At 44.3% G+C, this 15,544-nt stretch overlaps 1 protein-coding gene across 7 annotated transcripts in view; it reads left to right on the forward strand.

Moving 5' to 3' along the window:
• Thrap3 (thyroid hormone receptor associated protein 3) overlaps positions 1–14,900 on the forward strand; it is a 39,202-nt gene extending 24,302 nt beyond the window's left edge. For 6 of the 7 annotated variants that reach the window (XM_085838956.1, XM_085838955.1, XM_085838958.1 and 3 more), the window contains 8 exons: positions 452–1,147; positions 2,665–2,837; positions 3,569–3,680; positions 5,664–5,748; positions 7,329–7,516; positions 11,367–11,562; positions 11,955–12,098; positions 13,389–14,900. In XM_085838956.1, coding sequence (XP_085695082.1) covers positions 452–1,147; positions 2,665–2,837; positions 3,569–3,680; positions 5,664–5,748; positions 7,329–7,516; positions 11,367–11,562; positions 11,955–12,098; positions 13,389–13,610 — 1,816 coding nt within the window. In that variant the 3' untranslated portion in view covers positions 13,611–14,900. The remainder of the gene's footprint in view (positions 1–451; positions 1,148–2,664; positions 2,838–3,568; positions 3,681–5,663; positions 5,749–7,328; positions 7,517–11,366; positions 11,563–11,954; positions 12,099–13,388) is intronic. The other variant, XM_085838961.1, reaches the window with a different exon arrangement.
• Positions 14,901–15,544: the final 644 nt, after the last annotated feature.

Consider the following 15,544-nt stretch of genomic DNA (forward strand, 5'->3'; position numbering starts at 1 on the left):
TGTGTTCACAGTATGTTTCATTATGTAGATCTTCTAGGTGACTTGAAGCAAATTTGAAGTCTCTTTTTGAGACTTGTATTTCCAAATCTGAGTTGTATAAAATCAAAACAGTCCAAGGTTGAACATTCTGTTTGCTTTGCTGAAAGCAGATTTTAAATGAATGAGTGAAAGTTGGGGTAAGACTTTAGTTGTTTTCCCCTTAGACCACATTGCATGCAGGTAAGTAAAAAAAAAATTTCAGTATCCTAAATAACTTGTTCGTCTGGTTTTTTGGGCTTTATAAGGCACAGTTCCACAGACTCTTAAATGCTGAGTTCATAAATTGTTAGAACAGGTAGACAGTTGTGATAAAACTGGAATATAGCTATGAAACCAGAGCAGGAACAGTGCTGTGATGGAGCAGGACGCTTAGGAGGCCTCCTGTGTGTCTCCCTTGTGTCTTTATAACTAGGTATCTGGAGGAGCAGAAGACAGAGAATGGGAAGGATAAGGAGCAGAAACAAACAAATGCTGATAAGGAGAAGCTGAAGGAGAAAGGGGGCTTCTCTGATGCTGATGTCAAAATGAAATCCGATCCATTTGCTCCCAAGACGGACTCTGAGAAGCCCTTCCGAGGCAGCCAGTCGCCCAAAAGGTATAAGCTTCGGGATGACTTTGAGAAAAAGATGGCTGACTTCCACAAGGAGGAGATGGATGAGCAAGATAAGGACAAAAGTAAGGGAAGGAAGGAACCCGAGTTTGATGATGAGCCCAAATTTATGTCTAAAGTCATAGCCGGTGCAAGCAAAAACCAGGAGGAGGAGAAGTCAGGCAAGTGGGAGAGCCTGCACGCAGGGAAGGAAAAGCAGAGGAAGGCAGAGGACCTGGAGGAGGAGCCTTTCACAGAGAGATCCCGAAAGGAGGAGCGTGGAGGGTCCAAGAGGAGCGAAAGTGGGCACAGGGGCTTTGTGCCAGAAAAGAATTTCCGGGTGACTGCATACAAGGCGGTCCAGGAGAAAAGTTCATCCCCGCCCCCAAGGAAGACCTCTGAGAGCCGTGACAAGCTGGGAAGCAAAGGAGACTTTTCCTCTGGGAAGTCTTCCTTTTCCATTACCCGGGAGGCCCAAGTCAATGTCCGGATGGACTCCTTCGATGAGGACCTTGCACGGTGAGGAGTGCTCCTTGTTGACCCTCAGGGCTCTAAGGCCTAAATAGTTTCCTTACCCAGTCTTCCTGAGGATGGAAGTGTTCCTTTGCTGCCACCCGTCAGTGCCAGTACCTTTATGTCTGTCCCTGGAGTGCAGAGGGATGATTATGGCTTACAGTGATGGTGGCCCCTGAGCGTTGTTGGGGTAAAGAATCTTTCAGTCCTTGCTGGCTGCCTTTCTTTGTGTCTGGGAACTTGGAGCGGCCATTCTGGTCTGTTTTCCCTCCAAGTCAACTCCCCACATTGTTTCTTTTACCTATGAAGACACTTGAGAATCGTGTCTCCATTTGACGTGGGTCACCAGAATCTGATTATTTTTGCCACCATTAAATAGCAGAAAACTTCAAATTGATGGACTCAGCCTCTTCCGTTCTTCCTCTAACTTCAGGAAAGTATGGTGGAGCCCAGACTGGCTGCTTTTTGACATAGTCTTATCTACCCAGTCAGTTGGAACTCTTGCCTGAATGGTGTCCTAGCCACATGTTCCTCTCTTGCCCCTTCTGCTTAAGAAGCAAGGAGGGGGCAGACATGCCACAGCATGCACATGAAGGTCAGAGGACATCTTGTGGGAATGAGTTTTTTCTTTTTGCCATATGGGCTCTGGCTTGGTGGCCGTTGCCTATACCCACTGAACTATCTCACCAGCCCACTCTTTGCTGCTTTTTGTTGCCTCATTGAATGACCTTCCTAGCCAAGTTAGTTGGTCTTTTACAGTATCTTTTTTTGTGTGTTAAAACAAGTACAGTCACCAAGGTTTAACAGTTCCCCACTTGAAGATTCTCAGTGAATTTTGGACCAACCTTTTCTTAGTTGTAATGTAGTAGAGAACAAAAGGAACATTTGTGGGCTTAAAACTCCTTGGAAATGCCGGGCAGTTGGTGCTGCACACCTTTAATCCCAGCACTCAGGAGGAAGAGGCAGGTGGATCTTTGAGTCTGAGGCCACCTTGATCAACAGAGCTAGTTCCAGGACAGTCAAGGCTACACAGAAACCCTCTCTCAAAAAACAAACAAAGGAAAAAAAAACAAACCTTGGAACTGTCTCAAAAAGAAAAAAAAAGGAAGGAGGGGCTGGCAAGATCCACTAAGCCTGGTGATCTGGAAGGACAGAAATGACTCCTACAAGTTGTCTTCTGACTTTTACTTGAGTATTCCACACATTTTCATCCTCCCCTCCCTGGCACAAAATAAGAGGAAGCTATGGTTCAGTGCTGGAAGACTCAGATACTTAGTATATACCAGGCCCTGGCTTTGATGCCCAGCATTCTACACCCTCACCCAAGCCTGTAAAGGCTGACCATTCATTCAGTCCCAGCACTCAGGAGGCTGAGGCAGAACAAATCACAAGTTCACAGCCAGCCTTGATTTACATTGGGGGAAAAAGCTATCTTGAAAGTTAGAGCTTCTATTTTTACGGTTAAAGAATTCTGACTTTCTGTATCTCTTGTTACACTGAATCTCCATGGATTTGTTTTTCAGACCTAGTGGTTTATTGGCTCAGGAACGAAAGCTCTGTCGGGATCTAGTCCACAGCAACAAAAAGGAGCAGGAATTCCGTTCCATTTTCCAGCACATACAGTCAGCTCAGTCTCAGCGTAGCCCCTCAGAATTGTTTGCTCAGCACATAGTGACCATTGTTCATCATGTTAAAGGTGAGTTGATGTCTGCCTGTTTGTCTTTCTAAAACAGGATGACTAGGGAATGAAGCCTCTAGGACCGTTAAAGCTACAGGCTAGGTAAAGGAACAGACTTCAGTGAGAAATTTCCATGTTTTAATAGAGATGAGTGTTTTGAAATGCTAGCAATCTGTTATCATGATAACAAAATTCTCAACACAAAGTACGGAGAGTGACTTTTTCAAGGTTTGTTTTATATTTATTTCTGTGTATGTGTCTGGGATGGGCGGTTCCCGTGGAGGCCAGAAGGTGAGCGCTACATTCGGTTTGGAGCTATCTGAGAAGGGTGCTGGAAAGCAGACGTGTGTCCTCTGGGAGGACAGTAACCTTTCTTTCCCAAGTTCTATTGTCCCCTGAGAAAATGGAGGTGGGCAGGTTTAGAAATTGCCAAGAGCAATGATTCAGAAAGCTGAACTTGGCTGGTTACAGGCTCAGTCTAGAGTGAAAGTCAAGTAATAATTGGTTCTGTACCCCAGAGGGAGGTGAGCGTCAGGGTCTTTGTCCTGGTATCATGTACCTAAGATACAGGAGCAAACTAGAAACCCAGCATTGGATTGTTTCTGAACCCGCCACTTTTCCTTCTTTTTCAGTGTTTTACTTGGGTTTGAATACTTGAGTTGTATCTCTGTGGCTACAGGTTCTTGGGAGAGTTGAACCTTGTACCTGCCTTTGGTAGTCTATTAATGCATTTCTTTGATTCTTAACAGAGCATCACTTTGGATCCTCTGGAATGACATTGCATGAACGCTTTACTAAATACCTAAAGAGAGGAAATGAACAGGAAGCAGCTAAAAATAAGAAAAGTCCAGAGATACACAGGTGGGTCCTCAACCTTACACTGGGTTGTGATAAAACTCTTGTCATCTGATACTAAACTCACCTTGATGAGTTCTCTAACGTACTTTAGATCCCACATTTAGGCTAATATTCTCTAGGGTTCTTGAATATCTTGGGGACATTTGTATTTGAGGGTGGAAAGGATGCTTTGAAGGCTCTTATCACATTGGGCCCAGTGAACCTGAGGTTCCTGTAGTAAGAATAAATACTGACTTCTTTTTTTTTTTGGTTTTTTGGGACAGAGTTTCTCTGTGTAGCCCTGGCTGTCCTGGAATTCACTTTGTAGCCCAGGCTGCCTCGAACTCAGAAATCTGCCTGCCTCTGCCTCCCAAGTGCTGGGATTAAAGGCATGCACTACCACTGCCTGGCCAAATACTGACTTCTTTAAGCAACTTTACATATTTCATGTATTTTACTTAGGAGGAATTGCTGGAGAAGATGGTTGAGGGAGAAGCTTAAAATTGACTTATCTCAAGAGGTTTAAGTTAGGTCCAGCAGGTTTAAAACTTGTAATTAACGAGCTGGAGAGAAGGCTCAGGAGTAAAGAACACTGCTCTTGCAGAGGTCCTAAATTCAATTCCCGTCAACTATATGGTGGCTCACAACCATCTATAATGGGATCTGATGCTGTCCTCTGGTGTGTTTGAAGACAGCTACAGTGTACGCATTCCTATACATAAATAGGTCTTTTTTAAAAAACTGGTAATTAGGGAATTTGTTTTGCACGTGGAGATTTTGTAAGGAAACAAAGTTGATCATACCTGTAAGTCCTTAGTAGTCAATCAGCTTAGTACTGGGGAAGACCAAGTTTGTAAAAACATCCTTAGGTACAGCATCTGGTGGGGTCTGTCAGCTTAGGGCAGTTTCTTACCTAGAACCAGTCTTACAGAGAAATAATGGAAATAATCAGGTTCTCAAGAAGGGAATTGCTCTTTGAGTTTAGCAGAACATAAATATGTAGTCAGGGCAATGTGGTTATAAGCAAATCTAATCTTGCAAACTAGTAGCACTATTGGGAAGGAACAGAGGCTGGGCATAGCAATACACAGTTTTAATCCCACCACTGGGAGGCAGAGGCATGCAGATCTCTTGAGTTTGAGGCCAGCCTGGTCTACATAGCGAGTTACAAGAGAGCTGTGTAGGACTTCATAGATTCTGTTACAAAAACAAAACAAGAAGCCGGGCGTGGTGGCGCATGCCTTTAATCCCAGCACTCGGGAGGCAGAGGCAGGCGGATTTCTGAGTTCGAGGCCAGCCTGGTCTACAGAGTGAGTTCCAGGACAGCCAAGGCTACACAGAGAAACCCTGTCTCGAAAAACCAAAAAAAAAAAAAAAAAAAAAAAAAAAACAAGAATGGTGTGCTGGGGATCATAGCTTAGTTGTAGAGTGCTTGCCTGGTCTGTGCAAAGCTCTGAGGTTAGTATTCTCCCACCCCACCCCTAAATAAAATAAAGGAACTTGGCTCAGCCAGTAAAACTGCATGTTGCCAACTTATTCGCATAAATTGTCCTCTGACCCCCTCACTTGCTGTGGATTGTGCATTAAAGATGAGCATGTGAATGCACAGGCACACACAAATACAAATGAATGAAGACTTGTTTGTTTGTTTTTCGAAACAATTTCTCTATATATCCCTAGTAATCCTGGAACTCCCTCTGTAGATCAGGGTGACTTGGAATTCCGAGATTATCTACCTTTTAAATTACTTATTTTGTGTGGGGTGAGGGGCATGTTTTTATTACAGGTCTAATTCAGTGATAAAGTGCATGCTAGGCATCTACACTTAATCTTAACACCAGAAAACTGGGAGCGGAGAGAGAGAATTAATGAGAATATCTACATAGTAACAGATAAGCTATAAAAAGTACTTGTGTCTTATCTATGACTCCTTTACCTACCTTAGGATCTACAGTGTTAACCAATATTCTGTAGAATTGTATACAGTTTCTTTATTTTTAATTTTAGGAGGATAGACATTTCCCCCAGTACATTCAGAAAGCATGGTTTGACTCATGAGGAATTGAAAAGTCCACGGGAACCTGGCTACAAGGTGAACTGTTGCTTTGATCAGTAATTTCAACAAAATGAGTGCGTTGGGCATGAACTTGACAGAAATGTGTTTGTTTAAATTACTCTCTACTTAAGTTTGTGTTTTTCTTTTAAGGATGGGCATAATTCTAAAAATGAACTACAAAGGGTTAATTTTTATTAAAATGTATCAACAACCTTTGTGAAGTGGTTAGAATATGGTAAATGACCCCAGAGTCTATTGAGGTGAGCTTGAGAAAAAAAAGAGAGGCGTTTTGGAACAAGTGCCCATGATGAGAGAAGAAACTTTTTGTGATATTTTTCTGCTTGTAAGTATTATCAAATCAACTGTCTACATGCACTATTTCCAACCATGATTTCAGAAAGACATGCATGTCAGAGCAGAGTGGAATATTCATATCTTAACTCAGTAGACTGTGTTGAACAGCTGGTGCGCTTTTTTTTGTTTTTTCCTAACATTGTACCATATCATCTGTCGATTACTGTTACTTTAAAATGGCCTGGCTATATTTGCAATGATGTGCACATAACACTGTTATTAAGAGGTTTAAACTCATGCAGTCTCTTACTGTAAAATAAATAGATGGAATTTTTAAGATCTTAATATTTATTGACCATCATTCATATATACAGTTGAAATTTGGGATGGAGGATGGCTGTTCTGTGCTGCTGAAACCTTTTTTTTTTTTTTTTAAATGCTGTTTTAAAATTTTCCAAACAAATTTGTCTTTTTTGTTGAAAGTGTTGAGAGACACCTTGTGCAATCTCTGGTCTTCTCCCCCTTTTCCTGTCTCCACATGCCTGGCCCTAGTGAAGCAGCAGAAGTCTGTGCTCCATGCCTCCAACAGCCAGTTTCTCAGTGATGCTGTCTAGTGGCCCAAGGAGCGGTGGCTGCATTTGTTCTTTGTTGTCATTTATTTGTCTATTTATTGGCTTAGACCCTCTCAGAAACGGATTGATAATAAACCTTCCTATCATTCTTCCTATTAATTTCAATGAAATATTATTGCATTGAGAAGTCTATGGTTCATGTATGTAAGATGTTAATACAGAGTAGACAGCTTCCAGCTAGGGAGGGCTTGTTTCCATTAGATCAGTCCCAGTGCATGCTGTCTCTAAGACTGTCTTAGGCATTTGCCCTCATGAATTTTCCCAGGTGTTACTAAAGGCCATTGCAGAGTTGATCTGGCCAATGATGCTTTTCTTTTCTTATTCTTAAAATACCTTAAGATAGTTCCACACAGTAATGGGTAGCTGCTTTAGGTAGAGAGAAGTAAGCATTTCCTATACATAAACTTAATAAAAACACCTTCCAGAGCTGAATTTGGACATCTTGGCATGAACACTTAGCCAGTCATTACTGGGACACGGGAAACAAAGTAAAATTCACATACAGCATTTTCAAGAGATAGCACCTTGATTGTTCTTTTGGAAAACGAAACAAAACAATAACAACAACAAACCAAGGCTGAGGCGAGGCTCTTAGATTCCCCAGGGCTTCCTTTAGTAGAAACCACATTGAGAATGAGTGAGTCAGCAGTTCTGGATCCCAAAACCGTAATTTTGACATCTTTTTGGCAGGCTGAGGGAAAATACAAAGATGATCCTGTTGATCTTCGCCTTGATATTGAACGTCGTAAAAAACATAAGGAGAGAGATCTTAAGCGAGGTAAATCAAGAGAGTCAGTGGATTCCAGAGACTCTAGCCACTCAAGAGAAAGATCAACTGAAAAGACAGAGAAAACCCACAAAGGATCAAAGAAGCAGAAGTACGTGATGCCGTGCCTGTTACCCTAGATTCTGGAGTAAAGTCTCTCCATAGCACACTGTTTGGGTGGCTGTAGGTCTGAACACAAAACCCTGGCTGGCTTAGAAGTTACTATGTAGAACAGACTGCTCAAACTGCCCCTCCTCTGGTATTGAGATTACAGGAGAGAGCACACGTTCCTTTGGGCTCTTGTGGTACACAAGCATTAGCAGCTTTGTCTTAAATACCACGTAATAAAGAAAAGATCTCTAACTTACAAATAGAACTTCATATCTAGGTAATGTTATCTTTGTCCAAAGAAAGGTTTGTGCAAGAAATTAATGCTGGTAAGGATGGTATGGAGGTGCATTGGAAAGGTTAGTTGATGGGCATGGCCTTTCTCATTGAACATTTTCTCAATGTTCCTATAGTTTAGAGAGTCATTATTGTTGAATAAAAATACTAACCAGCTAGAACTAGATAGGAGAGAATTGTTGGTGTTAAATGTCTTTTAAGCTAGTTTCACAGACAGTTCAAAAGAAGTGTTCCAAATCTTTCTTTCTTTCTCTCTTTTTTTTTTTTTTTTGTTTTCGTTTTGGGTTTTCGAGACAGGGTTTCTCTGTGTAGCCATGGCTGTCCTGGAACTTACTTTGTTAACCAGGCTGGCCTTGAACTCAGAAATCTGCCTGCCTCTGCCTCCCAAGTGCTGGGATTAAAGGTGTGCGCCACCACTGCCTGGCCCAAATATTTCTTAAAGTAGTCATTGTTGAATTATGCCGGACAACATAGCATGTCGGTGCCATGGAATTTCTGTTTACCTTTTTTTTGATGGTGCTAGAGAGTAAGCCCTGCGCCCTCCACATACTAGGGCAAGTATATTCCAGCTGAACTACATACACGCAGCTTCAGTGCACCATTGAAGGTTCTACAGCTTTGGTCACCTTTCATTCAGTGGAGCAGAGTCGTAGCCTTTACCTTCTCAAAAAGCTGGCAGGCTTTTCTCACAGGTGTCTCAGGCTAGCTTCATTCTCTATTTAGCAGCTAAGAGTGGCTTAAACAAAGCCTGATCCTTAATTTACCTCCCAAGGTTGGGTTGATAACTGTGCACTGCATTGTTACTGCTGACGAGGGGGGAATTCCCACAGGAACCTTAGGAGTGAGTGTAAAAAGGTAATTCTGCTGGTTCTTTCTGAAATACGCCTACCCCTGAGTTGCAGTGTAACTTTTAATAAGTTGCTTGAGCAGGTTTCTATAGGGCAGTGCCAGCCCTACCAAAGAACGGTAACGGGGCTACCAAATCACTCTAAGGTGTCAGAAGAGCCAAGCTCCCAGAAGTAGACACCTCAAGATATTCTGCAGTCTTTCTTAATTTTGGGGGAGTGGGTGGGTTTTAAGACAGGGTTTTTCTATGTAGCTCTGGCTGCCCTGGAACTCACTCTGTAGACCAGGCTGGCCTCAAACTCAGAAATCCTCCTGCCTCTTCTGCCTCTCAAATGCTGGGATTAAAGGTGTGCGCCACCACTGCCCAGCTCGCTCTATCTATCTATCTATCTATCTATCTATCTAATATGCCTTTGTATTTTGCCTGCCTGTGTTTGTGTGAGGGTGTCAGATCCCCTGGAACTCGAGCTGAGGACATGTGTGAACTGCCATTTGGGTGCTGGAAATTGAACCCAGAACCTCTGGAAGAGCAGCCAGTGCTGTGCTCTTAAACCACTAAGCCACTCTCCAGCCCGAGCACGCGCCTGCCCCGTTGGGTCAGCAATTAAAAGCAGTTGTTTGATTCCCAGCATCCATATGACAAGCTGTAACCATCCACCCTGGCAAGCTAATGAATACCCTTTTGGCTTCCTTTGGACACTGTTGGACACTGCATGCTTTAGTGCCAGAGTCAAGGACAATGATTAGATTATATGACTATTCTTATTACTCTGTCTCTGTACAGGTGGCAAAAACTTGTTTGTTTTTGTTTGGGTTTGGTTTTTCAAGGATAGGGTTTCTCTGTATAGCCTTCATAGATTGGTCTTGAACTTACTGCCTCTTGTCTCTTGAGTGCTGGGATGAAAGGTGTGCATCACCACTGCCTGGCTCAAATTGGGACCTCTTGAGAGGCTTAACTTCTCAAAACTCTTGCAGTAAAGTTTGCACTGAGTTTTGGAGCGGTTGGGTCCAAATTCTGGTCGTGAGAAGAACAACTGGTAAGTCTTTTCATAAGTAGATATTAAAATAAGGGGAAGCTGAAGGAAGTAGGAGGATGTCTTAGTCAAGGGTCTCTATTTTTGTATGAAACACCACAACAAAAAAGCAAGTTGGAGAGGAAAAGGTTTATTTGGCTTATTCTTCCAGATCTATAGTCCGTCGCTAAGAGGAAGTTGGGACAGGAACTCAAGCAGGGCAGGAACCTGGAGGCAGAGCTGATGCAGAGGCCATGGAGGGTGCTGCTTACTGACTTGCTTCCCCCGGCTTACTCAGCCTGCCTTTTTATAGAACCCAGGACCACCAGCCCAGAGACAGCATCACCCACAGTGGCTGTGCCTTTTCCCCATTGATCACTGATTGAGAACACGCCTTATATTTGGATCGCATCTGAGGCTTCTTTCTGCGATGACTGTAGTTTGTGTCAGGTTGGCACAAAACCAGCCAGTGCAGGGGGCAAAGTGCCTTTTTTTTTTAAAGTGTGTATGAGTGTTGTTTTTTTCTCAAATGTCTATGTACCATGCGTATGTCTGGTGCTGAAGGAAGCCAGGAAAGGGTGTTGGCTCCCTGGGACTGGAATTATCGGTGGTTTTGAGCTGGCACTTGCCAGGAGTCAAGCAAGTGCCCTTAATAGATGGGCCAACTCTCCAGCCCCAAAGTGCTTTACATAAATGAAGAACTGAGAAATACTTTGTGGTCTCTTTACCTGGGAGCTTGGTCCTTCTGACACCTTAGAGTCATTTAGTAGAGTCCTCTGTTACCTTTGGCAGGGTTGGCACCATCTTGTAGTGTATAGACAATGAGTCACAATCGTCATCTCATTTGTCTAGTCTATAATTTCCCCAGATAAAGGGAGAGGAAGAGAAATCACTCCAGAAAGAGTTGCTGCCTATTCTGGGCTTAACAGCACAGCCTGTCTGAGCTCAGTCTGAGGTGGTTAGGACAAGAGTGAGTGGGCTAACTAGAAATCAGTTGGAATCAAGGCTCTGCTCAGCTCTGTCACCTATACATTGAGAAATTTGGAATTCTCTGGTCACTTTGCTGAATACACGATTTATCACTAAGGAGTTTCATCCTTCGTGTGCCGCCCACCCACAGCACAGCTTTTCTTTTGAGTATTAGTGACAACACACTAACAAAGGGGCTTTGCTGCAATACCAGAGCCAGCCAGTGTGACTCACAGGCCTACTTGGCTTCTCTGTTGATTCATGTGTTAGACTGATAGTGGAGGCCATGGTTGTTTTGTGTTCTTTACGTGTGAGGCATACTTACCAGGGGTCTAGAAACTGTTGTATCGCTGAAAATGACTGGGGAACAGGGAGGAAACCCCAGGTCTACTGGAAGGTAGGGGTGAAAGGGGTGAACAGATGGGTGTTGACTTGGTTGTTTGGTAGTTTGGCTGGCTGCCAGACCAGTCTTGATTTTGTTTTGTTTTTTCCTTTCCTTTCCTTTCCTTTCCTTTCCTTTCCTTTCCTTTCCTTTCCTTTCCTTTCCTTTCCTTTCCTTTCTTTTCCTTCTTTCTTTCTTTTTTTTTTTTTTTTCAAGACAGGGTTTCTCTGTGTAGCCCTGGCTGTCCTGGAACTCACTGTGTAGACCAGGCTGGCCTCTGCCTCCCGAGTGCTGGGATTAAAGGCGTGCGTCACCACACCCGGCTTTTCTTTCTTTTTTTAATGTAGGAAGCACCGCAGAGCAAGAGACCGGTCCAGGTCCTCCTCCTCCTCCTCCCAGTCCTCCCATTCCTACAAAGCAGAGGAGTACCCTGAGGAGGCAGAAGAGAGGGAGGAGAGCACCTCGGGTTTCGACAAATCCAGATTGGGGACCAAAGACTTCGTGGGTCCGAATGAAAGAGGCGGCAGAGCTCGGGGAACCTTTGTAAGGGCCTCCTCCTAATCCTAATGAAGTCTTAGTAGGATACCAGTTCTTTTGCCTCTGGTCTGAGCTAGCTGGTTGTAGATTCTTTGGCTTCCTAAGCTTCTACATTCACTTGTTTCTCTGTTTCTAATCACTTCCAAAGCCTTTTTAGCTTCCCCTCCCAGACTTTTCCCCAGCACCTTAGATCTTGATTGAAGGAAAATCTGGCTATGTATACCCCCCTGGACTATCTACTTGGGAGGAGTGGAGAAAGGATTGGGTAGAAACTAGTTTAATTACTAGTGACTCAAAACCAGCTTCCCATTCCCTGTCACAAAATGTTCTAACAAAATGCAAGGGACATTCTACTGCTCACATGAGTCTCTGTTCTGTTGCTTCTTTTATTCCTATAGCAATTTCGTGCAAGAGGGAGAGGATGGGGCAGAGGGAACTATTCTGGTAACAATAACAACAACAGCAACAATGATTTTCAAAAGAGAAGCCGGGAAGAAGAATGGGATCCAGAGTACACGCCCAAGAGCAAGAAGTATTACTTGGTAGGTGTCTGGGACTAACCAGGAAGGGCAGGAAGCCTTTTTGTACATGGTGCTCATTTGAAGGCCTTAATTGGTCTGTCTGACCTTGTGTCTAGATTTGCATACAGGCTCAGAGCACTGTGGGTGTGTTAGTATAGTGTAGCCCCTTCTCCAGAGGGCTAAGTCAGTTTTGGTTCTTCTAGGTGTTTATGGATTCCAAAACAAGAAAGAAATGTTACTGTTGCTGTCCTTATCCTGTGATCTCTGACTCCTCACTCACCCACAATCTCTGTCACCCTCTGCTACTGGATTGATAAGAAAGGCAGTTCTAGACATGTTTGAGGAGAGAAGGAGGTTACCGTCATGAAATGCTGCTGAGAGTTTGTCTCACCTAAGTTGTGGGTCCTTCTCTCTCTCCTCTGGACTGTTACCTAGTCAGTAACTCTTGACCTTGTTGTGATTCAGCAGGCCTAGATCCAAGCCTGTGTGACTCTTGAGGGTTGTGTCCAGTTGCTCCGAGCCAGTTTGAAGCTTCTAGAAGACATAGGTGTGGGGTTGTTGTGAAAGGAGGGCCCTATAAAGGCCCTTCCCTGCTTCTGTTTTTCACCTGAGGGAGCATTGCCCATCTGATCTGGTCTGGTTGTTGTGGCACATTGCGGCCTTGGCTGACCTTCAGGAGCTAAGACTTTGGCTTTTGTTTTGAGTGTGGTACTTGTACTGTAAAGTATGTTTCTAGTCATTAGATGAGGTTGTTAGTACTCGCCTTTTTGTTATCTCTGCTGAGGAGACCTCAGAACTGGGGCTGTTACAGGTGTAGGCTGCTTTTCCTCCTGTGATCACATTGCCTCCTTAATACAGCTGAAGAGAGAGGCACAACAAAAGGGCAGCCTGGGGTGGGAGGTTTGAAAGTGCTTCACCTCATGTATGTCTCTGCCAGCTCTTCTTTATCTAATGGCCCAGTTCCATCTCATACGTTAGTATGATAACTTTCAAAATTCTTTTGAACAATGGTATTGTAAATACTAATAGTATATACATAATGGTAGTGGTGGGGTAGGTGGGGTTAAACGAGATGATGCCTCTTGGTCATCCTGCGTTTTGAAAGTGTTGTATCGTTCTGTCACTGTGCAGTGTTCGCTCTGTTGCGATAGTTCTTGGAGTTCCTTAGGTACAGCAGGGATGTTCCTCGGTCTGAGCCTGTGGGAGCTTTGAGTGGGAGAAGAGCAGAAAAGGAGGCTGCGGGAGGCATAGGCGCTCTGGCCTGTGGGTGGGTAGAGTGCTAGCACTAATGCCAGTCTTCTTCCCTTGCAGCATGACGACCGGGAAGGCGAGGGCAGCGACAAGTGGATGAGCAGAGGCCGCGGCCGAGGAGCCTTTCCTCGGGGGCGAGGCCGGTTCATGTTCCGGAAGTCCAGTACCAGCCCCAAGTGGGCCCATGACAAGTTCAGTGGGGAGGAGGGAGAGATAGAAGACGATGAGAGTGGGACAGAGAACAGAGAAGAGAAGGACAGTTTACAGCCCTCAGCTGAGTAGGGGCCGCTCTTGATGGAGCCCTTGCCCGGGGGAGAAAGGCGCTAGGAGAGGCTGGTGGAGCTAAACAAGGAGCCTCAAGAAGATCCTGAAAACGCCACCCCACAACCCACTTGCCACACAGAATCCATCCCATGACAGCAGAGTGTGTCCCTGGTGCCATCCGTCTCACTGGATAGAGGACAGGACGTGGCCACCGAACCTAGATCAGACCACACACTGGGCTCCTGCTGCTGGTGGTGTGGGGTGGGCAGGGTGGGGAGAAGGATGCTGATGCTTGGACTTTGTTTTGGTTTTGTTGCCCCACCCCCACCCAACCCCAATTAGAAACCAAGTTTTCTTTATTTCATTTGGAACTAAATGGGAATTTGGTTTTCAGTCTCTTCCTGTCCTGAGTTTTATTAAGAAATCCTTTTTCTTTTTCTTCTTTTTAGGGGATATATAGTAATATTAGTGTAAAGATTTTAATTTGGGCAACTTTGACTCTTAAGAGAAAACAAAGCATGTGAATAAAAATTGAAGTGTTCACCTCAGTTTGGGACCAAACTGCTTGGATCTTGTACAAACCGGGTTTTGTATGTTAAGGAGGAGTTTAAGGCCTTTCTGACCACCTCGTGTTCCCCTTTCTACACAGCCATGTATCCCGTGGAGTTGCTCCCAGCCTCCCCATGCACCCTGCTCTGTCTAATTTCTCCTGGGCTGGGCTTCCCATTCTCCACCAGCAGCTCCAGTGTCCCAACCTTTGTAGTCCTGCTGGTCTTCAGCAAGAGGAGTGGAAACTGGAGGGCAGTTTCTGGACGGTTTTCTAAGAAACTTCTGAATTCTATTATCTTTACAAATACAAGATGAGAAAATAATTTTTTCAATATTTTTTATTAATCTTTTTATAAAATGAAAAGAAACGCCTATGATTAAGGATGGTGGTTATGGCTGGGTGGTCTGTGGGGTTGTGTGTTTTTGGGTTTTTCCTTTTTTTTCTCTTTAACCTTACGTTTTGGGTTGAAACATTTTCAGATGTTGGGGGGCATCCTCATTAAAGGGTCCTTGTGCTTGCCTTCTGGGGCGGCGGTCCCCAGCAGGTGAACCACTGCCTGTGCACATCTGTTGAACACCGACTGCACCCTCCTCCCTCCCCAGCCTTCGCTCTTGGGTTGTTGTGCATACTTCCCTTTACTTTGCTAATTTTAATAGTTATGTTGGTTTTACTTGAATGATTCATGTTTAGGGGAGAAAAACACCCTTAAATTTTTGTTTCAACTCCTCCTGCAAATAAAAACAATAAATGAAGTGGCAGATGTAAACAGACTGTGTTTGTTGCTTGTGTGAGTGACCCTGGGTTAATAGGTCCCATAGAATATACCATAGTCGTCGTCTCTGGGAAGAAGTACCTCTTGTTCTCAGTGGAGTCGGTGCATTGTGTTTTTGACTCCTCCAAGAACCAAACCTAACTACCATGCCAGAAGCCAGGACTTTGAATTCCTTCGTTCTGGGGCAGGGGTCAAGGCTGCAGTGAGCTGGCCCAGCCTTTGTATGTTAACCCACAAGGAAGAGGTGAGCCTAGCCCAACTGGTAAAGTGTGGGTGGACCCTAACCTTCAGACTCTTGCCAGCCTTTATTAAAAGTTGATTCTTGCTGCCTTTCCCCAAGGAGAATCTGCAGTAGTTATCAGAAATCCAACTAGACCCCCAAATGAGTCAAAGCTTCATCAGTGAGGGTTTTGAAGTTTGGAATATACCCGCCATAGCTTTTCAGAGACAGGAGCTAGTATCTCCATCTGGGGCCACTTTCCCAGGAATGGCCCCACCCTGGTATGTACCTCTTCCACCTTCCCCTGCAGCTAAGAACTTGCAAGCCAGAAGAGGGTGGGCCAGGAAATGTTATAAAAGACATAGAGTCTGGCCTAGGTTGGGAGACTTGGCTAAAGTAGAGCTCTTGGG

This window comes from Mus caroli, unplaced genomic scaffold, assembly GCF_978045245.1.
Source record: "Mus caroli unplaced genomic scaffold, Mus_caroli_1 scaffold_6, whole genome shotgun sequence".
Taxonomy (NCBI): Eukaryota; Metazoa; Chordata; class Mammalia; order Rodentia; family Muridae; genus Mus; species Mus caroli.